This window comes from Natator depressus, chromosome 25, assembly GCF_965152275.1.
Source record: "Natator depressus isolate rNatDep1 chromosome 25, rNatDep2.hap1, whole genome shotgun sequence".
NCBI lineage: Eukaryota > Metazoa > Chordata > Testudines > Cheloniidae > Natator > Natator depressus.
Window position 1 is genome coordinate 14,156,132 of NC_134258.1, and position 25,966 is coordinate 14,182,097.

A 25,966-nucleotide genomic window follows, 5' to 3' on the forward strand; every position below is an offset into this window, starting at 1 on the left:
TGTGTACACACACGTGTGTAGGGAGACTCCAGTTGTGGTCACCGGGGATCCAAGGGTGATTGCCCCAGACCCCAAGCCCTGGTCTCAGCCTTGGCCTGGGTCCATTCGTGCTGATCACACAAGGAGGAAGGCTTTGGGGTGGGGGTCGATTTGCTTTTTGCTTTTCAGCAAGCCCAGGCAGGCTGCGCGCACTCGGAGCGTGACTCATCCAGACACAGCGACTGGAAGCTCGGGAGTGCTGCGGATAATGCGTTTGGGTTTGGTTTTGATTTCCTCTTGCAGCGCATCGGCTGGGAAGATTGCCTAAGGCAGGGGGGTTCTGGGGACTGGCGATCAAGTGCCTGGAGCTGACTCATTGTATTCCAAGGGCGCCTCTGCAAAGCTGCAGGTAAATTGGAGAAGTGAGAATGCACCATATGCCAGGGAAGGTTAATTTTAGACAGCTGCTGCTGGTGCCTGTGTGTAAGCGTGTGTGGGGGGTGATTATTTCTCTCTTTCGCAGTTGTTCCCTGCTTCTCCGCCACCGCTGGCTGCTCTGCCCCGGCAGGTCCCAGTTTAATAATGTGCAGCAGCGAACTCAGGCAAATCCAGGTGTTGCCTCCAGATGTGGCTGCGCTTTTGTTGGCTGAGATGCAGCCAGACAGAGGAAGAAAAGGGGCCGGGCAATTACCTGGCCTGCCGGCTTTTCTCTGCTGTGGGCCACCAGCGCCACCTACTGCCCAGGCCCAGCCTGTGGCCAACCCGTCCCTAGCAGGCCCTGCGGTTCAAAGGCCGAATTCCTGCCTCCCCAGGTTCAGATCTGTGCTGGTGTGATCCCACTGAAGTCAGTGGATGAATTCGGGCCCGGGGGGAATAGGAGAGGCATGGTGCCTCTGTTTGGTGAATACTTCGAGCCAGGTGAGAGCCTGCAGTGCTTCTGCTTGAGAGTGAGGGGAGGCGGGTGTCGGTCCCGAGGGCTCTTGAGAAGTTTCTGTATCTAGAATATTTGAATAAAGAGGAGGGGTCCCATGCAATGCCCCACAACCACGAGTTCTTGGCAAGGACTGAACCGGTGCTAAAAACAGGGGCCTCCAGCACTTTAGCAGAAGGAAAGACTCTATCAGCCGCTCCCAGTAGTAGGCTGTAATCCTCATAGGAGGACCAGCCTCTAAGGGGTGACCTGCAATGAGCACAGAACCAGTGGGTTACACTGGCTTTGCCTTTCTCTGGATAAGGGTTGGCGCAGGGGCGGGGGGTATTTGATGTGGTCTGATTGCTCTTCAGGGAGGTGCTGGGGGCTCTTTGCTGGGTTCCTGTGGGACCAGACATTTAGCCTGACCCCTCCCCATGGCAAGGTATTGGGGACCTCTCCCTCCGTTCAGCCCTGACATTTGAATCCAGTGGTTTCCGTTCCTGCTGCCCCTGACCTGGCAGTCCTACAAACCGGAGCTGGCTGGCCGAGGTTGGTGGGGCCGGACGCTGAGATCTATGCACCTGTGATGAGGGCAGCTCACAGCTTAGGAAAGGGAAAACCTTCAAACTCCCCTCTCTGTCTGGGCTCCCGGGGCCTCGGAGGGCAGAGCCGGAGCAGTTCCTGCTCAGATTGCACCAGCAGCCGGCAGGGCACATGCCCCAGATGGGATGGCAAAGATGGCGTGGGATGAGGTGAGTTGTCAAGGCTTGAGGTAGTGCTGATTGTCATGGGCACACAATCACCAATATACGTGCAAACTCCCATTCACAAACACCCCTGAACATATACACACACCCTCCCTCTACCCCCACGCATGGCAGTACACAAACACACACACACACACGCTTGCACGCTCGTACACACACAGGCTCACCTCTAAGGGCTCCACTCAGTGCCCTTTGGAGCCAGTGGGGATCCCTTCTGATTTCAGTGGGTGCTGGATCAGGCTAACATACAAGCTCTCCCTTTAGCAAGTGTACACAGGAGGACACACACACACACACTTACCCTGGCGCACACTCCTCAAGCCACTGTCAGTCACTGGCCCCACCACGTGGTTTAAAGGAATTGACATGCAGCCACCTATTTCCAAGGAGTGCGGCGCCTCCCGCACCATCCAGGCAAGACTGTCGTGGATCGGTTCTGAGCCCGTCTCAGTCTCCGGTGACTGGGTTGCAGCGAGAGCTTAGCGGGGTCTTGGCCATGTAATTCCCAGTGTAATAAAAGCTCAATGGGTGCCATTTCCCCCCAGGTTCTCCCCCAGCCCTTGGCTCACAGCAATCCAGTGTGCCCGTTTGCGTGTCGGGACGCAGCTCCACATCCTGGATTGTTGATGCTCAGCTTCCCCGGTGCTCAATCAACTTGTGCCTCCAGCTTGGATTTCCCGTTGGCTAACAGGCAATTTGACCAGCTGGCCCAGGCCCTGGCAGCGCCTCCCCCAGTGGAGACCACTCCGGCCTCATCGCGTTGGCCAGCCCTCGCATGCAAGTGGCAGGTGTTGGTAGAACTCCACATTGTCCCTCGCCGGCAGCACCACTTGGGAACCTTCTGCTGAGGAAGAGGAATTCCCCTGTGGTTGGGCTGGGAATCAGGAGAGCTGGGGTCGGTTTCTGGCTCTGCCACAGAACCCTTGGTCAAGTCACTGGGCCTTGCTCCAGGTGTGAAACGGGATAATAATCCTTCCTTCGTCCCAGACATCAGGGGCTGGGTTCCCCAGTCTGCTGAGTGAACCTGCACTGGCTGGCAGTTGCCATTGGGAAATTCTGGTAGAAGTGGCTCTGCTGGAACCCCCATAGGGAGGAGGGGGGGTGTGGCAGGGGAGGGGAACCCTTTATCCGTGGCATAAATTAAATCTGTCCCCTGCAGGACGAACTGGTGGGACAGAGTTTGGGGAGTGCTGGAATAGAAACAACCTCCAGGATCAATCTCTGCCTCTCAGTTCTGCTTCTGTCTTTGGCCGTCTGGTCATTCATTCCCGTGCAACCGAGTCCTTAGTGCCTGAGGGATCTGTCGGGAATGCTGGCCGCACAGACCCCTTTTGATCAGCTCTAGGAAGGATATTTCCTCCCCTCCCCTCCTGTTCTCCTCGCTCCAACCGTCCTGGAGTGGTGAGGGGGGCCCTGGTGTGGAGAGCGGGAGTGCTTAGACAGTGACAGTGCTTAGAGTGGCAGGATGAGGGATGCTGCAAAATAAGAGGTTGTATTTGCAACATTAAGTGACGCCCGACAAATGTCTAACCTGGGAACTGAAGGAACTGGGACATTCCTTGATTGGCCGGGGTCATTATGTTCAAGCAATTTCCAGATCATCATTTCAATTTGTGTAATTCCTTCCCTGATTGTTCTGCTCTGAGTAATTCCCCTGCCATCATGCTGCATGTAATGGGCCATTACAGAGCCTTCCCCAGGAGGCTGGTGTACACTTCCACAATCACTGGGTGGCTGCGTGGAACAGGATTACACTCCGGGAGCTGGCCCCAGAAGTCAGAAAGCAGCCAGTGAGAGGAGCCCTTTGTGCATTCTCACCCGGCGCAGCACCAGGAACCCCAAAAGCTATGCAATAGTAATCATAAACATTCCTGAGCTCTGTGGACAGAGGAAGAGGGCTCTGCCATGAGCCACATTTGGAGCCCTTTCTTTGCAGCTGTAAGCACTAGAGGCCATTAAGGGGTTGTAAAATTAAATTTGACTTCGGCTTAAAGTGATGGGCCAAAGCACTGGAAAGACAATCTAGCTGCTCATGTACCACCCGCCCTGGCTCTGTTTGACACCTGCTGTCATGATCACAAACATGTTTAGGAAAAACTGCCCCGGTGCCTGTTTAATGCTGAGCAAAAATGTTTCCATTTTTCCCCATTTTGTTCCTCCAAAATGTCCCATGTGTCTGGTCAGCCAGGTTGGGATTGGCTGCTCAGGGCGAGGACAGGGCACAGGAAGAAATGCACCGGCTTCCCCGGGATTTCTCCCTTCTTGTTCACCTTCTGTAGGTTTGCAACCCCCCGCACACATCGCACGCCTGGAGTCTCAGTCGTGCACGCGCAGCGAGCTGTGCTCAGACGCTTTCCAGCGCGTGGGGGGCACGTGCACCAGTGGCCCCTCCACTCACAGGCGGAGCCGCTTTTTGGCATCTGCATTTTACAAGGCGCTTTCTGGTGGGCAGGGTATCGCGCATCTTGGGGCTGATGGTGAAACACTTCCAGGGCAACGTTTGCAGCCTTTACCCAGAGACCGCTGAGGGCGCTTTCACACGACACTCGCGTCCTCCTGTTGCATCCAGTCCGCTCTGGCCCTGGTCCAGGTCTGTAAGCTTTCCAGGCGTGGCCCTATTTGGCAGCGTCTTGTCACCTTCTTCTGCGTGCCGGGGTAGCAGCATTATCCCCATTTAAGTCAGGGACACAGGCTGGTTCAAGCCAGGAGTGGGAAGTCGGAACTGCTGAAGACCATCCTTTGCTGCTCTAAGCACTAGTCCACACTCCATCCCAAAGGCAGGCACAGAACCCAGGAGTCCTGGCACCAAGGCCCCCCCCGCCCCCAACACGCCCTTTAATAGCTTTCTCACAGGCGCGTCCTGGAGGCAATAAAATGGTCCTGGAGGATTCACGTATGACATTGAGGGTCCCCTGCAGGGCTTAGTTTGTGCCAGGGCCTGCCAGGGCTGAGCCCCGGCACCTCCGGGCTTGGCGGTTCGGGGCCCCCCGGCACCTCTGGGTTTGCTGCATGTTACGAAAGCAAAAAAATTCCGTGGCCCAGCACCTCTTTCGTTACAAAGTCAGCTGGGTCCCCGGCTTGCTCCGGCTGTGCTAGGGACAGGCTGGTACTAGGTGAGCTGTGAGTGGTCTAATGCCTAAAGCGGGGGCGGTGACCCAGGGGTCTCGGGTTCTCGTCCCACCTCCGACAGCGTGGCCCTTTTGGCAGGGGTAGGAGGACTGAGAGCCAGGACGCCTGGGTCCCTTTGCTAGCTTTGACAGGGGAGTGGGCGCTGGGACGGCCCGGAGGGGGCTTGGAGTCGGGGGTCCTGTGTGCTCCAAACTAGCTGCGTGACCGTGGCGGAGTCACCGGCCGCCCCCTCCCAGCGGGAAGGCAGGGTTGGAGCCCCCCACCCGGAGCCGGGGACAGAGGGGCCCGAACCGGCGCAGCGCTCCCCACGGGGCTGTGTCTCTTTAAGAGTCCCCGGCAGCCCCAGGAAGCAGTTCAGGGCTTCCTGAGCAGCCCCGCCCCGGCCGGCCCGCGCCTCCCTCCAGTAGCCGGCCCATCTCCCCGGGGCGCACGGCGAGGGCGCAGCCTGCAGCGCGCTCGGGAGCCGGGGTAGGTCCACGGGAGGCCGGGGGGCGCTTCCTTCTCTAATCGTGGGTTCTGCCTTGGAGCTGGGCGGGGGGCTTTGGTGACCCCCTGAGCGCCGAGCTGGGACGGGGGCGCACAGAGTCTAAGGCCCGAGACCATTGGGGTCAGCTCCTCCTGGGGCCCTAGACTTTCCCCCAGAGCTAGGGTGACGAGACAGCAAATGTGAAAAATCAGGACAGGGGGTGGGGGGTAATAGAAGCCTATATAAGAAAAAGACTCCAAAATCGGGACTGTCCCTATAAAATCGGGACATCGGGTCACCCTACCCGGAGCTGATCTTTTAGGAAAACATCCAGTGCGATTTAAGCATTGGCCGTGATGGAGAATCCAGCCCCCACCCTTGGTAAATTCCACTGGTTAATTTACCGCCCGCCCCCTTATCCGTCTGCGGCTATGTCTACACTAGCACTTTTGTCAGTCAGGGTGTGAATAAACACCCCCGAGTGACATACGTTTCACCGACAGACACGCCGGAGCAGACAGCGCTATGTAGGCGGGAGACGCTCTCCTGTGGATGTAGCTGGGGCTGCTCATTGGGGTGGTTTAATGTAAATAGAGCCCTCTCCCACCGGCAGGGAGTGGCTACATGGGAGACCTCACAGCGATCGAGCAGGACTGGGGTCGCGGTACTGACCCAGGGTGGGGCAGCCTCTGCAGTGACCCACACGGTACCACACATCATTCCCGACCCCCCAGCCAAGGCACGGCTGGCTGGCTAAGGCTCCTGTGTGCATACTGCTACTTGTCTCCTGGAGACTCTGCAACTGATTCTGGGGAGTGTTTCCTTCATTTCAGGACCCGGGTTCTGTGACGTTAATAGAGCAGCAATCAGAGCAGGGCAGAGAACGGATCCTCTTTCCCCTCTGAACTCCGCAACTCTGCTGCGGCCCCATTACCAGGCGCCCCTCCATCGCAGGTTGCACCTGGGTGCTTTGGCACCGAACCTCATCAGTGGCGTGTGCTGGACAGGAGCGATACTTCCAGCAGCGCCATGCCCACGGCACCCTTGATCTGCAGTGAGACTGTGAGCAGGTGAGTTTTCCTTTCTGCATCCCGAAGAACCCACTGCCCTGAATTTTTCCATGCTGTAGTGAACTTGTCCTTGGTGGACGAGTCAGAGTGGGGTGGGGCGGGGGAAGGAAAATCCCGCCAGCCCTTGAGAAAATGAGCTCTCGGGTGGGCTGGTTTCCCCTGGTGTACCTGCCAGCCCTGGGTCAGAGCACTCACGGATTATGGCTTATTTGTTAATGCCAGCAGCGGGCTAGGCTCTCCACACACAGGTCTGAAGCCGCAAGGAGCTAAAGGACTTGGAGAGGCTCTTGTTACCACCTGGCGGCTCTCTGCTGCCCTGAGTGAACCAAGCTTGATGGCTGTCGTTCCTGCTCAGCGAACGCTCCTGAAGCCGCTTGTTATCGGGGTCGGCAGAGACGGGTGGCTCCTGAACTCCCCTCCCCGCCCTCGGAGGGGCTCTGAAGGGTCCGTGTTGTGGGGGATGGGGGTCCGGGGCAGCTTGTTCTGCTGTCAGCGTTGCACCTGCTCTGTGGGATTCAGGCTCTGGGGCTGCGTAGTTGGCACCTTTCCCAAACACCTGGCTCCATCCCAGAGGGGTTTGTTCTGCCTGGTCTCGTTGGTGCAGAGCCCGTTGTTATAGACGGTCTCCTGAGAAGCCTGGCCTTGTGTCTGCGGATACCAGGGCTCACCGTGGGAGTGGGGCGCTCTCTGTACTGGGCATCAGAGCCCCGTCCCCTAGCATCACCCCTCGCGAGTCTGGTTTCTGTCTCTGCAGAGTGAGCTCCGTGCTCAACCGGGACGCCAAGCAGTTCGGGAAGAAGCACATGTTCGACGCGAGCGAGGAGACCTGCTGGAACTCGGACCAGGTGAGCTGCACGGATGACCCCCTGTGCTTGCTCTGTCGGGGCAACCATGGGAAATGGAGTGACGGCACGTCCACCCGCTGGAGCAAACGTCCCGTCTGAGAATCAGGGAAGGGAGTTCTACCGGCCCAGCTTACGTGGGGGCTATTGCTGAGCACGGAACGGCTGCCAGGCTTGCCTCCCCGGGCCCTGCCGCTGTGGCATGGCTGTGTTAAGCACTCCGCAGTATAGCATGTGCCCGGCGCAGTGCTCTGCTGTGCCCTAGCTCCGGCTACACAGCACTGGCCCCGGGGGCTAACCATGGCGGGGGGCACTTTGACCAGTGCTCACTCCCACCTTTATGGGCCTTACAGGGCTCGCTGCGGAACCCGCCCGCGCTGGGTGTAACGATGGGGGGGTGGCCCCTATGGAAAGCTGACTGTAACCTGTGCTCCCATTTCATTCCTGGCTCCAGGGCTCCTCCCAGTGGGTGATGCTGGAATTTCCACAGACTGTCAAGGTGTCCCAACTCCAGATTCAGTTCCAGGGTGGATTTGCGAGCCAGCTGTGTACACTGGAAGGTAAAGAGCCTCCCCTGCTGGGGAACAACGTGTGGCATTCTGTGCCATTCATCATGTCGATTGCAGGGTCACTCATCTTTCAGGAATTGGAAGGGCTCTAATTACGGGATAGAGGCAGACTGGGGCTCAGACTATGTTCTACTGATGCTGCGGTCATGCCAGATGAACTGAGACAACAACTAATCCAGAGAAAGATCTGTGGCCGATGCACTGTAATTATTTTCAGTTATGAATGCACTTTTCCGGTGCCTTTCATGTGAAAGCACCTTCCCAAAGAGTCGGCGACACACTGGATCGCAAATCCACAGCACGGCGTGTTCACTTCTGCAGCTCAGTGCCTGGCAGTATATCCAGATGCAGAGGATTGCATTGAACTAGATGTTACAGTATCGATTGTATTTAATTCAGCGTACATCTGTGTGGAATGTCTTTCCCCAGTGCTGGTGTGTGGGAGAACTTTGGTCCAATTTTTGAATTCACAGGGCCTAGACTTGATCGCATTTTATAACCAGGAAAACAGAAGCAATGGCAAGAGCAATGAGGGCTATACGGGTACCTGGACAGATAGCACTGGAGAGATTAAGTGGCAGAACTAGGATTGAAACCCAGTTCTTGGCCTGACCCCCAGTCCTGTACTAAAGCTATAGGGGTGGGATTTTTCAGAAGCACCAAAGACACTTGGACATCTAGTTCCCAGCGTAGATCCAGTGATCATCTAACTCTGCAACCAGCACAGACATTTCCATCCTCTCCTCTTGCTTCTTAGGTGGCAGAAAAGGTGAAGAACTTGTGAAGATATCAGACTTCTACCCTGAAGACATCAATGCCCTGCAGATATCCTTTCATTCTCACTGGGGGCTAGGTCTTCTAAGCGTATGCGCCACGTGTCACAGGTGGCATGTGACCAGGATTCGTCACCAGATTTGGTCCGTTAGTCGGATCGTTAGCGTCCCTGGCTAGGGCAATGTGAATCCTGATCCCTGGGAATCCCTGGGGGCTGGGTTAGAATGGCTCTTCCATAGAAGAAAGCACCACTGTCATCACTTGGTCTGACTTCCTGCGTGGCACAGGCCACAAGACTTGGAGAATCCACCGCAGCCCTGCGGGAATTGTTTCAATGCTGCACAACGTCAGCAGGGCAGGGTCTGTCTAACACGGGCCTGGCGAGAGGCAGGTGGCCTTACATCTGTTGGAGCGGGTGCTGGATGGAATCCTTGCACTCTGTGCGGGAGGGTAGCAGGGAAGCTGGGGGATGTGAGGTGAACCCCAGTTTTGGTGAGAATATAGCGCGTGCCCCAGCTCGCTACCTGCATTGATTGGGTTGTGCTGGGTGAGTGACTCTCTTGCTGTACTGGAAGTTGTGTGTGTGTGTCATGTGCCCCATTGCCCTTGTTTCTTCCTTTACTGCTCCATCCACAGCTTCAGGACAGAAGAAACAATGCTGGATAAATTGAAAATCACCTTTGAGAACAGCACGGATTTCTTTGGGAGAATCATCGTGTATCACCTCAGCGTCCTCGGGGAAAAGCTCTAACTTGGGACAGGAATGGCAGAACTGCAGCCCATCACCCCGAATGGGTTTGTTCCCCTGGTGTTTGATCAACCGGCACTCTGCCTTCCCACCCTGTTCGATAGGGCCCAGTGGCATGAACTGGCACAAGGTGGCATATTTGCCTTGGCAGACAGCACCTCTTATGAGGGAGGAGAGATGCCAGACTTGTTCTGCAATTGAAATGTAGCCACTTGGAAGTAAACCAGGGAACGCTCAGACAGAAAACAGCCCTGGGCATTAACAGAACAAGGCTGGGATCCTGCCCCCTCCCCACCCAGCTGTGGCCTCTCAGCGGGATCTAAAGCCCCTGGGCGCACACCATGGTGCTCATGGGCTGCCAGCATAGTGCAGACCAGTGCATGACAATCCACATGCTGTAATCTAGTGGCTTATCACATGGTGAAGCTCATGTTTAATGGCTGAATAAATGCTTCCCGCCTCCCGGACCACACTGGATTTGGGGCAAGCGAGTGGTTCTGTTCTGTAGAGATTAAACTAATCACATACTGAATTTGGAAACTGCCTCCTTCCCCCCAGCTCGGGCCCACTCTGCCCTTTCCAGTGGGGTCACAGAGGTGGCAGCTCCAGGCTTCGCTTAGGAAGTGGTGTTGAAGAGCTGGGAAGTGTATGTTCCCCCAGGAACACCTGCTTCCTCAGGGTTCCTGCTCTCAGGGTGCAGCCCATGCAGCCTGGTGAGTTTCAGACCCTCGTCAGGCACGAGAATTCCACTCTGCCCTTTCCCGGTAGGGTGAGGGCTCAGCTGCTCCAGCAAACTGATCAGCCTTCGGCCTAGCTGGGGAGGGTGGCAGGTGCCAGGGGACAGCTGGGATCATGCACTCAAGGGCTTTCAGAGAGAGTGGGGATAATCCTGCTCCTATAGGAAAGAGAATTAAGAAATATCACGGGGCTGCTTCCTACAAGGTAGGACTAATGGCACCTGTCATGGCTCGCCTCAAGCCTCTAACACTCAGCTGTGATGGAGAATGGGGCTAGCTGCCCTCGTCTCTGCAGGGGGCGAGATAAGACTAGCAGTAAATTTACCAGAGGGCCTGTGCCCAGTTGTCCAAAATATCATGAGTACCTCCATAAAAACACAATCAGCCACCATTCAACTCTCTCCAGGCCTTTTACTCGTGGGGAATGGCATATCCCACTGAGCCCAACGATCAAGGCTGCCTGCCCCAGAGCGTCCTGTGTCGGCACTGGGGCAATGCATGATCTGCTGAATGCCTGCAGTACCTCAGCCCATCTGCATGCAGCCTCTGTGCTGTTTGGTAAAGGGCCCGAGCAACAATGAGTGTAAGTAGCAGAAGATTCCCCTGTTGGGTTTTTGTTTTTTTGGGGGGGTGGGAGGGGTCCTGATTCTGGTACTGAGCCCAGCCCCCATAACAGAGGCCAGATTCCCTTAGAGCTCATTTCTAATCGAAACCCATTTATACCAATCACCCTAAGCCAACCCCGTTCCCACTTAGCACACTCTCCGGTTCTCTCTCTGAAATGGGTCGTTTCTGTTATTTTGTTTTTAAACACGACGACAATCCCATTTCTCTAAAGCCGCTCTCCCCAAAGCCTCATCGTGTAACTTCAGCACTCATAGGAAAAGCGATAAACGAGCCACCACAACCAGGTAGATTAGCCGGGTTCTGGTTCGTTTGGTTTCGCCGTTATTCAACACGGTAGTCCCTTGGTTAAGTGAGGCAGCGTGCTAGTTATGCGCAAGAAGCTCTCCCGTCTAATACAAGTTAGGTTTCTTTGGGTTCAAAGCTAATGGCTTTGCATATAAGTTAGGTGGTTTCTCTTCTAACTGAAGTCCTGGCTTCGACTGCAGCTGGCAGAGGGTGGCGTTGCACACAAGCATGGACCAGGCCATGGCTACCTATTGACGCGTCTACAGCACCTTAAACGGTCTCATGCCACTTATGTGATGCAGCGGCTGGTGCAGATGATGCCCTGGTTCTGGGCCTTGGAGAAGGCAGATGGGCTGGGGGAGGTTTCCTCGCAGCAATGGACACTGAAGGAGAAAATGCGGGAGCTCAGCTTGGACCATGTGGACTTTAACGCTGGTGGCTGGATGCTGTCGATGAGCAGACAGAGCTGTGCGCAGAGATGAGCCAACTGGACGGATGGAGGCGGCGTGGAGCCGTCTGCAGAGGGAGCCCTAGAGGGCCTGCACTGAGAACTAAAGAGGGGAGGTACCTCTGACCCCAGCACTGAAAGGGACGAATGGAAAAAGGGAGACAGCTGGTGGGGAGAGTCAAGAGGATGGTGTTTGATGGGGGAAGCTAAAATAGGAATGCAGAAAGGGGTGGAAGTGGGGGGTAGTGGTGGCAGGGACAGGTGGGGGGGTTGCAGGTGATGAACAGGAAAGGACCCTCAGTGTGGGGGGCTGGGAGCATTTGTTGATCGTGTCCGGGAAGAAGCTGCGGGGGGAAGGAAGTCCGCTCCACGGGGAAGCTTTGAACAATGCTGCAAAGATGCAGCATGGTCGCTGGAGGGGGCCAAGCCGAAACCGCTGCTAACGCTTCCTGCAATGTGCACAGGGTGGCCAACGGTCCACCAGCACGTGCACTGGTCCCATCGGTCCGACGCAGCAGCTGCCAGAAGGAGAGATGGTGACTTGCTCACCGGGGCTGCCATGCAGGCCAGGACAGAACAGCGGCTCAGGGCTTCCCTGGGATCACACAGGGACGCCTTGTTTTAATCACAGTTGAACTAGAGCGGATAACTGGCCCTTCAAAGAGGTGAGATTTGACACACATGCAGCCTTGGTGAGGGCTGGGGGTGTGTGTGATCTAACCATCTACTAACATGTCAAGGGCAAAAACCTCAATGAGCATCATGGGGGGGACTGGCCCTTTAAGGGGATTTGCAGCCCCACTTGTAACTAATTAGCTGCCTCCCAGCTGATGCTGCAAGGTCCGAAGATACAAGCAGCATGTTTCTCTCCTCCAAAGATACAACAGCTGCCAGGGAGGAGCCTGTGTGAAGAACAGTTGCTGGGTGGGGCTGTATTTCTCCCCAGGCACCATGGGGGAGGGAAGCCCCTAGCCCGCCGGGGCTGCTAGTGGGACAGGACTCCCAGGGCTGCTGCCTGTTCTGTCCACGCTGGGCGCGAGGGTAAGCGCAGCAAGGAGTTGTTTTCGAGCCCTACAAGGCTGGTATGAACAGCAAGGTGGGGGGGGCTCTGGTTAGAGCAGCTAACAGAGTTTCGCCCAGGGAGGTAGGGAATTGTCGAGCAGACGGTCTCCTCACCTAACCTGCTTCCACCAGAGCTGGATGCAGTGTGATCAGCATGCTGTGCCCTGACCTGAACTCTCCCTAAGCCACTGCAAGAAGCATGGTCACTGGCTGGGGCATGGGCCGGGGGAAGAGGGCTGCTCCAGCAGGGCAGACTTTGTGGCCTCCCTTTCGAAGGCGGCATGGTTCATCCTCGCCCCATCTGAGGAACAGGCAGCATCCCCGAGAGCATTTCGCTGGGCAAGCCCCAGTTCCCAGCACAACCCCCACCCCGCGGCTACCGCATTCAGGCAGGGCTGCTTTAGGCAATATTTACTACACACACAGAGGGGGCAGAGGGAGGCAGCTTGCAGTCTTGTTTGCAGCAGAAATGCAGCTACCCGGACAATTCAGTGTCTCACTGTGTGTGGGATGCTTCTCCTTTATCCCCTGCCTGGAGAGTGAATAGTTCCTCCATCAGGGATTTCCTCCCAGCCCGGCTTCTAAAGCTCCCTCCACACCGGCTCGGCCAGATCTGCTGCAGGAGCGTCAGCCTTTGGAAAGAGACAGCGCGTCTGGCCACCTTGTTCCCATGCAGCATCCGGAGAGCTGACCGAGACAGCAAAGCCCTGGTTCCTTCAGCCAGGGAGCGCGAGCCAGCGTCACTCCAGTTTCTTGGTCTGAAACAGCTTGAGGATGTGGTTCTCAATAACCTGTTGAACTAATGGGCACAAAGAGAAGAGACACCAGTAAAGTTTCAAACAGGCACGGCTGGAGTGCGGCCAGCCTATATGGCAGCAGCCACTGGGGTTCTGCTTCCAGTATCCCCTTGGAAGTTGGCAATTTAGACTTGTTTCTGTTTGGCTGACCACTTACAGCACCCAACCCCTCCCTGGCTTGGCCCCTGGGAGCAGCTGGGTGTGAGCTGTGTCGCGTTAACGCCCTCTCTAGAGAATCTGATTTTCTGGGCCAAATTCAGCAAGCAGCAAAGTGGGACGAGCCTGTGTCCGTGCAGATTAGGGAACGCCCCGGCGGCGCTCAGCACTGAGGAACCGCACTGGAGCAGGGCAGGGTTCAGTTCCAACCCCCCCATTCTAGACAGTCCGAAGGGCAGGACACTTGCCTTTCTTGTGTCCCAACGCCACAGCCAGATCCATGGGGGTGTAGCCAGAGTCCGCTTCCGTTGTCAGATCAGCACCGCGAGCTGAAAGCAGACAGGAGCACGTGCTCAGGGGTGGATCCCTCTCTACACAGACAACTCATTTAACTCTAGTGGACAACGGGCTCTAGGGCCGGCCTGGGTGCTTTGATCTGCCCCGGATGGGGCTGGGCGACCACTCCGGGGAAACAGCAGGACCATTGTATATGCTTGGAGTTTAGATGCCAGGGCTGAATGACTTGGCGAGTGACACCCAGGCTTTGCCTATCTTGGCCATTCCATGCAGAGTCCCAGGACAAGGAGCAAGCAATGGAAAGCTGCTGCAGCTTTCGATCTCAGGAGCTCTGGCTTTGGCCCATTTGTTATGTGCTACTATTTGTCCAGGGATCCACATCACCTTCTGATACTCAAATAACTCCATGCCTCTCCCCACGTCAGCTGCCCCAGGTCAGCACTTCCAGGCAGAGTTAGCAGTGAACAGTCACTTCAAAACCAGCACGTGAAAGTCTGTCTCATTACCTAGTAAAGCCTCGACACACTTCACGTGGTTGCCACGCACAGCATACAGCAAAGGGGTGCCTCCGTTCTGCAGGGAGACAGGAGAAGGCAGCCCTGAGCGCGCGCCCCGAATTTCACCTGGACGCCAAACACTCCGATACCTTCAGAACTCGAAGTTTCACAGGGTGCCGTGCGGCAGCAGCTGTGGGGTGGGCTCAGCTGGCCACCCAGCTCCCACCACCCACCCGCCAAACCAGCGCCCCGAGCAAGTCACACCGGAAGAACTGTGTAAACGAAGCACTCGATTCTGCTGCTCTTCAGGCTGAGCGGGGAGCTCTGTCTGGTGGGGGTGAGATCTCAGAGGCATACCAGGCCTGCCCTTGGGCCACGTCTCTTGGTTGTGACGCACTGGGCTGGCTGGAGCTTTGGTTTTGATTTTTCAAGGCTCTGCATTCTCTGGAGCTTTAGGTGGATTAGAAGTTTACTTTAAAAGTCATTTTATTTCTAAATGCTTTGGCTTGTAGTTTGTAAAACCTCCCCAGAGAATGAGCAATTGCCTGTCTGAAGAGGCCACTTTAAAGTCTCCCTAAGTTCCCCAGGACAGGCAGTTCATGTCTTTAAAGAACTATCTCCACCAGGCAAATGATTTTGGCTGGTCCCTGCAGGGGGGCATTCAAGACACTACTGTCCTGTGTGGAATCTTAACTGAAAACAGACCAACAGGCTGGATGGGGGCCAATGAATTTCTCCCCATCTTGGCAATGGTGTTTCTTTTTAAAATTAATTTCTTTAACCCCAGTCATAAGCAGTATATAGATATTTTTTTAAAGCCAACCTTTAGCAACAGCAAAAGCCCAGGATGGCTGTTACAGAGAGTGATATTGGCAATAAGCAACAGTGCATTTACCCAGTCATATATATTGATATCTACGTCTCTTTCCAGCAGCATGATCACGATGTCAGTGTATCCTCCAGTGCTGGCCAGCGACAAAGCGCTCTCCCGCTCCTTTGCCAGTACATGGGGGTCAGCGCCCTGGGAAGAGGACAAGGGGTAAACCAGCAATGCAGAAAAAAGCAGGTCACACGCAAGGGCACTGGGATGGTCAACACTCTGCTCATGGTTCCCACTGCGTGATGTGCCACTTCGCCAGCACGCGCATGCCCAGGCTTATCCGCTCACCTGGGCGGCTCCAATTCACAGGTGTGTTGTCTGAACTCCGAGATCAGACTGAACCGTCTGGGCATTGCTTCCCAGCATGCCGGATTCTTTTCTGTAGGGCAGAAACGACGAGGGCTTCCCATCCCACTTAAAGAAACTGGATATTGGAAAAGCCCCACGCAGCTACCGAGATCTTCTCCCTATAGTATAGGTCATTCGTAGATTCATAAATTCCAAGGCCCGAAGGGACCACCATGATCACCTAGTCTGAGCTCCTGGACAGCATGGGTCAGAGAACGTCTCCAAAATAATTCCGAGAGCAGATCTTTTAGAAAAACACCCAATCTTGACTGAAAACATGTCCGTACCAGAGAACCCATCACGACCTCAGTAAGTTGTTCCAATGGTTAATTACCCTCCCTGTCAAAAACGTATGCCTGATTTCCAGTCTGAATTTGTCTAGCTTCTACTTCCAGCCACTGGATGGTGTTTGACCTTTCTCTGCTCCATTAAAGAGCCCATTATGAAATACAATAAAAGCGGTGTTATCTAGCCCTGTACCAACTGGAAAGCTCTATAAACCGGCATTTCTAATCTCCATAGAAAGTCTGGTTTATAGTCCCGGTTGGTGCGGAGCCGACAGGCTCCCTACCTGGCTCCACATGGCTCCCTGGAAACAACGACATGTCCCTGCTGCTCCTAGGCAGAGGAACGGCCATGAGGGGGTTGGAGTGCAGGAGGAGGCGCGGGGTTGGGGTGTTGGATCTGGGGTGCGCTTACGTTGGGCGGCTCCCCGCAAGCGGCGACCTGTCCCGGCTGCTGCTAGGCGGAGGTGTGGCAGGCGGCTCTGCCCCTGGTCCGCCCCAAGTGCTGGCTCAGCAGCTCCCATTGGCCAGGAACTGCGGCCAATGGGAGCTGCGGGGGTGGCGCCTGTTGGGTGGAGGCAGCGCGCAGACCTGCCTGCCGCACCTCCGCCTAGGAGCAGCCGGGACAGGTCGTCGCTTGCAGGGAGCCGCCCAAGGTGAGCGCCCCGCGGATCCAGCACCCTGAGGCCCCTCCTGTGCCCCAACCCCCTACCCCAAGCCCCATCCCTCACCCAAATTCCCACCCCCTCTCATGCCCCAACCCACTGCCCCACACCCAAACTCCCTCCCTCTTAGTTAACCGGGACTTTTCACTTACCAGCACCCCCCATTCCCCCAACATGCTGAATAAAACAGCTTTTACTGTATTTGTTTCTGGGGTAGATACTTAGACTGTGATCAAGTAACTTCTTAACCCTCTTTTTGTTAAAATAAATACATTGAGCTCCTGGAGTCTGTCACTATCAGGCAGGTTTTCTAATCCTTTAACTATTCTTGTGGCTCTTCTCTGAACCCTCTCCAATTTATCAACCAACTTCTGGGGTAGCAGTTTCCCCCTGGATTAAACACCCCATGCAGCAAGGAATTTTGCTTTGTCCAAAAGCTAACAATAAATCCTCCACTGCTTCAGGAACGTAACTGACAAATTTCTAAACGCCCCAATCACATGGGGGTGCAGCCCGAGGACAATGCAGCACGGAGTTTATTAAACGTAAAAATACTGGTGGATTATGCAGCCCAGTGATAAGGCGGATCTCAAATTACAAATATGCAGATCTTTAATTACTAACAGCTATTGCGAGTCACAAGATAAGGCTCTTTACGCTCCTGACTTAGCCCACAGATGGCCTGAGCAGAACTCTCAGATAAGAGAGGTTACGTTAACCTGGCAAAATTGTTTTTCTATCCGTTTTGTTCCCCTGGAAAAAAATCAGCTGATAAATCCATCAGTAAAAACCACCCTTCTGTGAAGACCTGAAAGGGAGATGGCATGGCTGGCTGGCTAGCCGGCCATCTGTCTGTCCGAATTGCCCTGGGGTCGGCAGAGGCTTTTCAGCTACAATGATCTTGCTGTCAGATCGATACCATAACTAGTGCAATGGGAAGGGATTGGGGTGGGGGGAGTTGGGGGGGGGGAAAGAGATAGGTGCTCAAAGTGTAGGAGCAAGTTTTGTTACGAGCTTTCCAGGGTTAAGTACAACAGAGGTGGCCCCTTCATCCCAGAGCGGGTGGGGGAGAGCAAGGGAAAGCACTTTGCTTTGTTCCATCAAAACATGGCTGACTACGCCCAGCGGTTGCCAGGCACATCTACGCGCTGTGCTTTGTGGCCAGGAGAGGTCAGCGCAGGGCACTCAATTTTGGGAGAAATCCAGAGGGGCATCTTCGCCCAACCACTGGCCAATACAACCCCCCAGGCTGGCGCTGGGCTCTTACCCGGTCTAGCAGATGACGGACTGTTTCAATCTCCCCGAAGGCAGAGGCCCAGATCAGAGGAGTGAAGCCTCTCTCGTCAGGCTTGTTCACCAAGTTCTCCCCTGAACAGACAAGAACACAGAGCCTTGTACATATGGACCATCCACCATTTGCTCCCGTGGTTACAAGAACTTGGCCTTCCAGAGGGCTTTGCAGTCATAAGAATATTCCTCTCCACCCCCTGGATGTGGTTCAGTAGCATTAGCTGCATTTCACACATGGGGAAACTGAGGCACGGACCAGCGGAGTGACTTGCTCAAGGTCACAGAGCAGGAGAAGAGGTCAGAGGGGTTCCTGGCTACCACTCCTATGCTCAGGCCACATGTCACCTGTCCCCCACTGCTCCCCGGGGAGCATTTGTGTCCTTAAAAAAATTCAGTGCTTCCAAAGAGAGAGGCGTTTCCCAATTCGATCATGTACCACTCTGTCTATTGCTCTCTTGGGCCTGGAACACTGGCTCAGAGCCTGGCCCCAGGAAGGAAGAGAACAACAAGGCTCCAGGAGGGATAAGCAAGAAGATAATGAAGGGAAAATACAAAATGAATTTTAGAGAAGAATTGATGCTACAAAGTATGGGAGCTCTACCTGATCCCTGGGGAAGAAGGGGTTAATCTCAGCCTCCCCTTAGCCTTGCACAGAGGCAGGCTATCTACTGGCTGCTTGTAAGATGGGTCGTTATCAGTGGGGGAGAAGAATACTACCCTGCTGGTGCTCCAACCAGAGGAGTCCGGGGTTCTGTGAACTGGGCTTGGCTTCCAGTTAGAACGAGCCTCCCTTGAGGAAAACCTTCTGTGATGGCACCTGGGGTTTGTTCCTGCTAAATTCTCACACCAGGTATTCAGTGCAATAAACGCAAAGGGAGGGCTGGAGCTGGGGAGAGGCTCTGACCTTGCAGCTCCCGCTGTGGCCTCCTTTGGCAGTCTGAGCGTTTGCCACGTCTCTAGCCTCTCACACAGAGTCAAACCGCACAAGGCAGCTCCCTTGTGATTGACGTGCTATAGCGTGTCTCACGCTTCACTACTCCAGGAGAGGCCTCTTGAAGCAATGGGGGAGAGCCAGCCAGGTACGTGCTTAGGACTCTGTGCAGCCATTAAAGTTCTACATCAAAAACTTAAATTGTCCCTAAAAACCAGGATAAAGAGGGGGAAGGAGACTGACAGACAGACTTGCAGTTTGATGCACGCACCTTTTCGGAGATACTCTTTCAGCTGACTGAGTTCACCCTGAGCCGCCAACTGGTGGATGGACAAAGCTAGTGTTGGAAAGGAAACAAAATCTTAGAATTACATGTTCCCCTGACTGCTTAGTATTTGCTGTCTGGAGATACAGGTAAGTACGTGGTACAGCCTATGCAAGATCAGAGCTGTCCTAAGCAGGACGTTGCATTATGGCTTCACATTCTGTGCTCTGGTGGGAGTGTGAGGTAGAATCAACTGAGCCAAAATGGATGAATTAGGAGTTGGGTTTTTTTTTCTCCTCACTAATCCTGCTCAGAAAACTTGCTCTCACTGAAACAGGGGATCTTATAATAAACATTACTGGGATAAAGATCACATCTTTAAAAACAACAACAACAAACCCTTTACTTATTAATAGCTCTACTCCCGGCCATCACAACAAAAATAATTCTGAGATCCCCTTGTAGGGCCACATGCTGCAGATGCCAATGCCCCCATGTGTAACTTCCCACTGAGTCACTGCAACTATTCATGCATATTAGTTACACACGTGTCTAAATGTCCGCAGGACTGAGGCCTGGCCTTTTACCACCAGTGCTGCTGCTTGGCATCAATTTGCACAATTTGCCCCAAACTGATTGTCTTTAGCTAGTTTTGCATTCACGTCCCTCTGCACTAGCTCTACCCGGCAATGGTTGGGGTGCAGAAACTGTAGGGATGTTCACATCTGAACAAAAACAATCACGGATTTTTGTTTTTTAGTTTCATACAAACATTTCTATGTTGACATTTCAGTTTTATAAACATGTTGTTTTTAAAAATTTATCTGTTCAACCTAATCTTTAACTAGCGGAGTGGCCCATTAATAAGAGGCAAATACAAACAACACAAATACAATAAAATATCAGACCCGATCTTGTTTGAAAGATTTACAACGACATTCAGAGCTACTGGGGAGCTATAAAAACATGGGGAAATGGCACTTTTTTCCTACCATCACTTACCAGGCTAGTTGTTTTAAAACTACCTTGCTAATTGTTAACTAGTGCAGGCGAGGAGCGCTGACATATAATTAAAACAAATGGGACACAGTAAAAATGCTCTGGGAACAATTTCACTGTAAGAAGGAAATGCAAGGACAGTGTTCTGCTGGATGCCCTGATTAGTACCCCATTGTGGAAACACTGGTAGTGCCCCATGTGACTTGCAGGAGAACAAGGAGGAAGAGTGGACATCTACTGGTATCTTAGCTGCCAAAGCTTCTCTCTCCTCTGCCCTGGCTGAAAAACTCAAAGCTCCCCCACAGGGCTGAGGGGACAGCCTAGTGCGGTGTTTCTCAGTGACCGGTCTTTGGACCGGTGCCAGTCCCTGAGATCTCCCTGACACAGTTTAGGAAGGCAGCAAGCTGGTCCCTGGTATCAAAAAAGGTTGAGAGACACTGGCCCTAGCACACAAGCGTCTTTCCCATTGGAAGCGGCACCTCTGAGTGTGTGATCTTGCAGCCCTGGGATACTCACTGTCGAGGGTTGCTGGGAGGGCAGAGATCTCGTTGCCTCTCTGTCTGTTTGTCAGGGTGGTCGAGTGCTTCAGCGACGTACCTGCCTCGTTTCAAAAAAAGAGTTGAAGTGGTGACATGTTGCAGAGCAGAACCGGGGCTAGCTCCACCTGGGGGAGATTTCACCAACAAGGGGCGGATAGCACAAAAATCTATCCCGCAGGATTCTGGGACGGTCACTGTGAAGCCTAGTCAGCGTGAAGCGAGGGAAGCAGCTACAAGCGTGGCGGAGGGCTCTGTGTTCGGAATATCGCCGGGGTCAATTGTCCGTGGGGCTCGCGGTTTGTCATCACCCAGGAAGTTCTCAGCCATTCTGACTTTACAGAAGACACTGGGGGCAGCACGGGTGTTCAGCCACAGTAAAGCATGTGTCCATGCCAAAGCAGGAGTCCTAGACCATTGTGATATCGGAGGTAACCATTTTGTGAGGCAGCCACCTAGCCTGAGAGATGGATGCAGGTGTTGAGGGGGCAGGGAGGCACGAGGAGTCCAAGGGGGAAGACTAGACTGGCTAGACGAGGAGACTGGACTGCAGGGGGGGCGAAGAGGGGACAGGGACAAGCTGGATGGGACAGAGGCAGAAGGCTTTGTGTCCATTACAGCACATTCCCCTCTCGACCGTGGAAGTTCCCTGGCTCTCAGTGTTCCTTTGCTGTCAGCAAACAGCTGTGATTCCCGGGGTATTTTTTCCACAGGCCCCCGGCCTTGTTCACTGCACAGGCTGGATGTACTCGGGTTGTGCAGAGGAGGCTGTTGTCTGCAAGGCCCCGTCTCATTTGTTGCAGAAGCCGGCAAGTGGGCAGTGAAGGAGGCAGGGGACTGCAGGAAGAGCGTGCAGGGTCTCATGGTTCAGGCGGTCGAATGCAGCCCTGGAGAACTGGATTCTACCACTGTCTCTGCCACAGAGCTCCCGTGTGATGCTGGGTAAGTCGCTTACATCAGACTTTACACAGGTGGCCACTGATTGTGCCCGCCTCGTTTCCTGGGAGCCCACTCTGAGCCCCTGGGGTCTGTCACACCGAAGAGCGGAACCCTCACAGCTGCAATTGAAGTCAATGGGAGCCGTTCTTTGAATGTCTGAAATGTTCTTTAATGCTAAGGACTCTGAAAAATCAGCCCTAGCCATTTCAGATTGGGCACCCACAATTATTGGATCTTATTCTCTCTGTGCTTCAGTTCCCCACCTGTAATATCGTAACAACAAACCCCTCAGCTCACAGGGGTGTTATGAAGCCCAATTCATTAAGGTTTGTAAAACACTCCGATACCATATTGAACAGAACTGCAGGTAATATTGCAGAAAAGTCCATGAGGAAATTATTATTCTGTATTCAGAGCAGGGTTAGAATAGTGTGCAGTAAATAAGGCCTGGGGCCACACACCGAACAGCGAGAAGAAAGCAGAATATTGAATAGCTGCTCATGTGCTTAGCACCAGCCATCCTGAGCACTGCATGAGGCAGGGTTTCTATGTTAAAAATAGCATGTGATCACGTAATTAAATACTGTGTCATAATGCACATGCACACAGCAGGCATTTCTTAACTTCTGAAAGCTTGAATTTCTAACCTGAATGTTTATTTACCATATTTTAATGCAATTTCCTAAGGTCTTTAAAAAAGGAAAACTTGGAAAAATAAACATACCACCCAAAAAAATCCATGATCTTTGGATTCACAGCACTGTCCGCTACTCTGTGAGCTAATGGAGTAACTGGCAGCACTAGAAAGCTATTATCTTCTATGTGGCCCTGCCCCTAGAGGGGGACAAGACACACCTTTTGTTAGTGGGATTCACAGTTATTTGCTGAACACCAAAGAAATGCCAAGACTACAGAGTCTTGGATCACTGCCTTTCACAGCAGAAGTTGTGCCTCTGAGTTTGAGATCTTGAAGACCTGCAATACTCACTGTCGAGGGTTGCTGGGAGGGCAGAGACCTCGTTGCCTCTCTGTCTGTTTGTCAGGGTGGTCGAGTGCTTCAGGGAAACACCTGCTTTGTTTTAAAAAAAAAAAAAAGTTAAACACTGGTTGAGAATGTGAGGGAGAGTTTTCGTGTTGAAGAACAGAATCTGGGCTAGTGATGTTTCCCAAAAAGGGACTGATAGTATATAACATAATGCAATGACCAAGATTACACAGCACCCATCTTCCAAGCACTACACGTTTACTAGCTAGCCCTTAGGGAATAAATACATCTTCCTCCCTGTTTTACAGAGAGGAACCAGACTGGAGTTTAAGGCCCAAATCTTCAAAAGTAGTTGTTGGCTTTTGGGTGCCCAGCTTGAGATACTGGGGCCTGTGTTTTCCATCAGTGCCACTCCCTTAGAAGTCGATGAAAGCTGCACCGATAAATGCCAGGCCTGAGGGGTCTCAAACAAAAACCCACAAACTGTGACATTCACAAATCCATGACCACTTTTGCTACCTTTGACCTGAGTGACTTGGTCAAGGCTGCACGGAGCTAGGATTAGAATTCAGAAGCTTCGAGTTCCCAGTCCTATGTTCACTCCTCTAATAACATAACCCAGATGTCCTGACCCCCACGCTCCTGCTCCAACCACGGTAGACTTTGCTGCTGCTTCTCACTTGTACCTTTGTGGAACAGCTGTCCCAGAGGCGGAGGGTCCTTTGGGTGTTATTTGTGCACTGCTTGTACGAAGGCACCACTTACTATCAATTTGTTCCTCTGTTATTTGAATTCTAGAAGTGGGTTTAGTTCACAGCTGCTGGCCAGAGTCCCCCTGGGGTGGGCTTTATAAGCCCAGGAAGTATGTAAAGGGATGGGTTAATAAAGTGGCATGGAGATTTCCAGACAAAACTCTTCCTTCACTCCCTCTTCTTCTCTCCTAAGAGCACAGTGAGGGATTTTCCTCCGCTGCTGGGTTTATCTCCCACTCATGGTGCCCAGTGACTACCAGCTTCTGGATTCATTCCTCCCAGCCGATTCCCACCCTACTAACCCCAAGGAACTAACCAGTTTGTGCAGCAAGGCCTTGGTCAAGATCTGGATTGGAATCATCCTGAGTGCCTGGATACAAATGTAGATGCACTGTCGCTGAGCTGTTCTCATCCCCACCAGCAGCCTTGTCCAGATCTCCTGGTGGGATATCTTCCATCGTTATGTTCCTTCAGGCACTTAGCGGTGCTTCTGCTGCTTACAGAGCCCTCCACAGAGGGGTTGGTGACGGTTTTTTCGCCTTCCCCGGATACAGCTGCTGTTACTTTCCAGTCCTTAATATTTCCTTATGTAACAGACAAAATATCTTTTACAGAGATGGACGTAGGCCTATTTATGCACACTCCTACCAGGGAACGGGCTTCCGAAGGGCTTGACCAGAGTGAAACTCCCCGTGTAACTAATAACTTATTAAAGCAGGAGCCCAGCTAGAGACTGCAGGGTATGTGCTGTAAATACAGTTAAAAGTGGATCTGTTCTGCAGAGCCTGTCTGTGGGCATAATCCGGAGCCAGCTGAAATCAAGAGGAGTTCTGACACTGGGTTAAAGGGGATTAGGGTTGGGAAAAATCAGAGATTTGTGTCCGCACACCTGCTGGTGCACTTCTTCAGGCCAAATCACTTGCTCTCAGCACTGAGTCTTGAGCAAGTCAGTGTAGTTCAGAAACTCGGGAGTTCATTTGTGAAGTCCTATTATGCCAATTACTAACTACACGTAGTGGTAGCTGTGTGGCTCCCAGGATATTAGAGAGACAAGGTGGGGGAGGCCATATCTTATCTTATAGTTGGTCCAATTAAAGATATGACCTCACCCACCCTGGCTCTCTAGTTGCTCTCCGAGATACTTATATGGCTTCCATTACTACAGTATGTGAGCACCTCACCATCTTTAAATGCAGTTTGTCCCCCCTCCCCCTGTTGTCAAGACATGCAATTCATCCCATTATACAGATGGGAAAACTGAGGCACAGAGAAGCTAAGTGACTTGCCCAATGCCACGCAGGAAGTCTTTGACAGAACTAGGAATTGAACCTGGGGCTCCCAAGTCCCAGGAGTCAGTACCCAAAAATTGGACTCTCAGGATTTCCAGCTCCAACCATCAGACTCACTTTGGCCTCTTGCACGGAAGAGTTTACGTTAACATCCCCAGGTCCCTGTAGAAATGCTTCTAGGTCAACACAAGAAATCGCCAAGAGAAGGAAAAACCTTCCAGTGGTAACAGTTGAGTTTAACGGCACTTCGCTAGCAAAGCGCCCAAGTTCTGTGAAGCCTGGACCCCAATCCTAACCCCTCCTCTGGGCCAGCCCCAGGCTGCATCTTAGGCCCACATCAGGCGTGCAGAGGACACTAGTCAGCGGGTCCCAGCCCCTTGGGGAGGCGACTCCCAGCCCAAATTGGCTCAGTGCTTGCTGGCTGGGGCCATGGGGAGCTGCTGGCTCCAGACCCCCCATTGCAGTAACTTGCAAAGCCTGGCCACGCAGCCAATCCATCTGCCAGAGGGCAAGGACTCCGCTAATGGGTATGGTCCCCTTGGGCATGTGGGCACCTGTTGGCACCTCCCACTGCAAGGGGGAAGGCAGGGCCTAGCGGGGCTGAAGGCAGCATGGGCATCGCCCCCTTCCTGCCCCCAAGCCACAACCTGGCGAGCTGCACCAACTTCTCTCTTTGCATCCCCTCCCCACGCCCCCAGCGACCCTTCCCCGCCTGCTGCACTGTCTACCCGCTTCTCGCGCCCAGACCGAGCCCCGCGCTGCCCCCGCGGCTGGAGGGCACCCACCGCCTCCTTGCACCCGGCCGGGCCAGCGCAGCTCCCCCGGGCCCCCCTCTCTTTCCCCTTCCTCACTCCGAACTGAAAGTAACTTTTGTTGTCCCACAATGCACCTGAGCCCCGCGGCGGCTGGTGCAGAGCCGGAGCCCGCCTGGCCCTTTAAGAGTTCCGGTGGGGCTGCAATGGGGAGAGCAGCTCTGAGTGGGGCGCGTGCATTGCCAGACCGGGGTGCGGGGGAGAAGGCTGCTCTGCACCGGCTTGGCACCCCTATCAGCTGACCCGGTGTGGGAAGGGCTTCGCACGCAGCCTGGCTTTAAAGGGACAGTCCCTCTCTTTCGGACCTTGTCATGCAGCCCCCAGCAAGGGGCGACAGGGGGTTGCCATCCGGCTGGAGATGCACAGATGTCAAGGGTGTGTGTGTGTGTGTGTGTGTGTGTGTGGTGTTTATACTGACAGTAGCCAGACTCGCTTTCCCTGTTCTTGCAGGATAGGTCTGTGGACTCCCTGGGGGTGGCAATAGTACCAAATCTGGACTGATGATGGGCCCTTATTAATGCTTGAACTGGTGCGGTCTGTGCAAACTGCCCGGAGAGCTCAAACCAGATCGATACAAACCCAGAATTTAGCTTTGAAACCCTCCCTCTTTGGGCTCCCTGGATCCACTAAAATCTGTCACCTGGATTATTGCTGTTTGTAACACACTCTTGCCCGGAGGTGCCAGTTGTTGGTTCCCATTGCGCCAGGTGCTGGAGGAAGCCAGGCCTTCAGCTAGCATGGGAGGGTGGCATGGGCGGGAGACAGGGCGGGTGTGGTACTAGTTTAGATGCCAAGGTGCCTGGATTCCAGATCTTGTTTATTAGTATT

General features: G+C 53.8%; 2 protein-coding genes across 10 annotated transcripts; one reads left to right on the plus strand and one right to left on the minus strand.

Moving 5' to 3' along the window:
* The first annotated feature begins 254 nt into the window (after nt 1-254).
* Nucleotides 255-10,460, plus strand: NR2C2AP (nuclear receptor 2C2 associated protein). Of its 3 annotated transcripts, none has more exons than XM_074939298.1 (6): nt 255-388; nt 6,088-6,324; nt 7,079-7,169; nt 7,621-7,726; nt 8,493-8,560; nt 9,144-10,460. In XM_074939298.1, exons 2-6 carry the CDS (start codon nt 6,284-6,286, stop codon nt 9,258-9,260), a joined length of 423 nt encoding a protein of 140 aa, XP_074795399.1. In that variant the 5' UTR covers nt 255-388; nt 6,088-6,283; the 3' UTR covers nt 9,261-10,460. The 3 variants fall into 3 exon arrangements, with proteins under 3 accessions (XP_074795399.1, XP_074795398.1, XP_074795397.1); XM_074939297.1 differs by lacking the exon at nt 255-388 and adding an exon at nt 4,093-4,249; XM_074939296.1 differs by lacking the exon at nt 255-388 and adding an exon at nt 5,134-5,256.
* A 2,418-nt stretch (nt 10,461-12,878) lies between these two features.
* RFXANK (regulatory factor X associated ankyrin containing protein) lies at nt 12,879-25,386 on the minus strand. Of its 7 annotated transcripts, none has more exons than XM_074939293.1 (11): nt 25,216-25,386; nt 24,444-24,488; nt 23,354-23,621; nt 22,289-22,372; nt 20,342-20,422; nt 18,833-18,898; nt 17,608-17,708; nt 15,059-15,184; nt 14,173-14,239; nt 13,618-13,698; nt 12,879-13,215 (listed from the first exon to the last, which is right to left on the minus strand). In XM_074939293.1, the coding sequence occupies exons 3-11, from the start codon at nt 23,493-23,495 to the stop codon at nt 13,157-13,159; spliced, it is 807 nt and encodes a 268-aa protein (XP_074795394.1). In that variant the 5' UTR covers nt 23,496-23,621; nt 24,444-24,488; nt 25,216-25,386; the 3' UTR covers nt 12,879-13,156. The 7 variants fall into 7 exon arrangements, with proteins under 7 accessions (XP_074795394.1, XP_074795393.1, XP_074795396.1 ...); XM_074939292.1 differs by having other exon boundaries at nt 24,397-24,488; XM_074939295.1 differs by lacking the exon at nt 24,444-24,488 and having other exon boundaries at nt 22,289-22,369.
* Between the last annotated feature and the right edge of the window lie 580 nt (nt 25,387-25,966).

Coding starts and splice junctions, on each gene's coding strand:
- RFXANK (XM_074939289.1), bottom strand. CDS start 23,495: ATGGAAGATATCCCACCAGGAGATCTGGACAAGGCTGCTGGTGGGGAT. Junction 22,373..23,353: donor AGGCCTTGCTGCACAAACTG/GTTAGTTCCTTG, acceptor TTTAAAACAAAG/CAGGTGTTTCCCTGAAGCAC. Junction 18,899..20,341: donor CCTCCCAGCAACCCTCGACA/GTGAGTATCCCA, acceptor TTCCAACACTAG/CTTTGTCCATCCACCAGTTG.
- NR2C2AP (XM_074939298.1), top strand. CDS start 6,284: ATGCCCACGGCACCCTTGATCTGCAGTGAGACTGTGAGCAG. Junction 6,325..7,078: donor TGCAGTGAGACTGTGAGCAG/GTGAGTTTTCCT, acceptor CTGTCTCTGCAG/AGTGAGCTCCGTGCTCAACC. Junction 7,170..7,620: donor CCTGCTGGAACTCGGACCAG/GTGAGCTGCACG, acceptor TCCTGGCTCCAG/GGCTCCTCCCAGTGGGTGAT.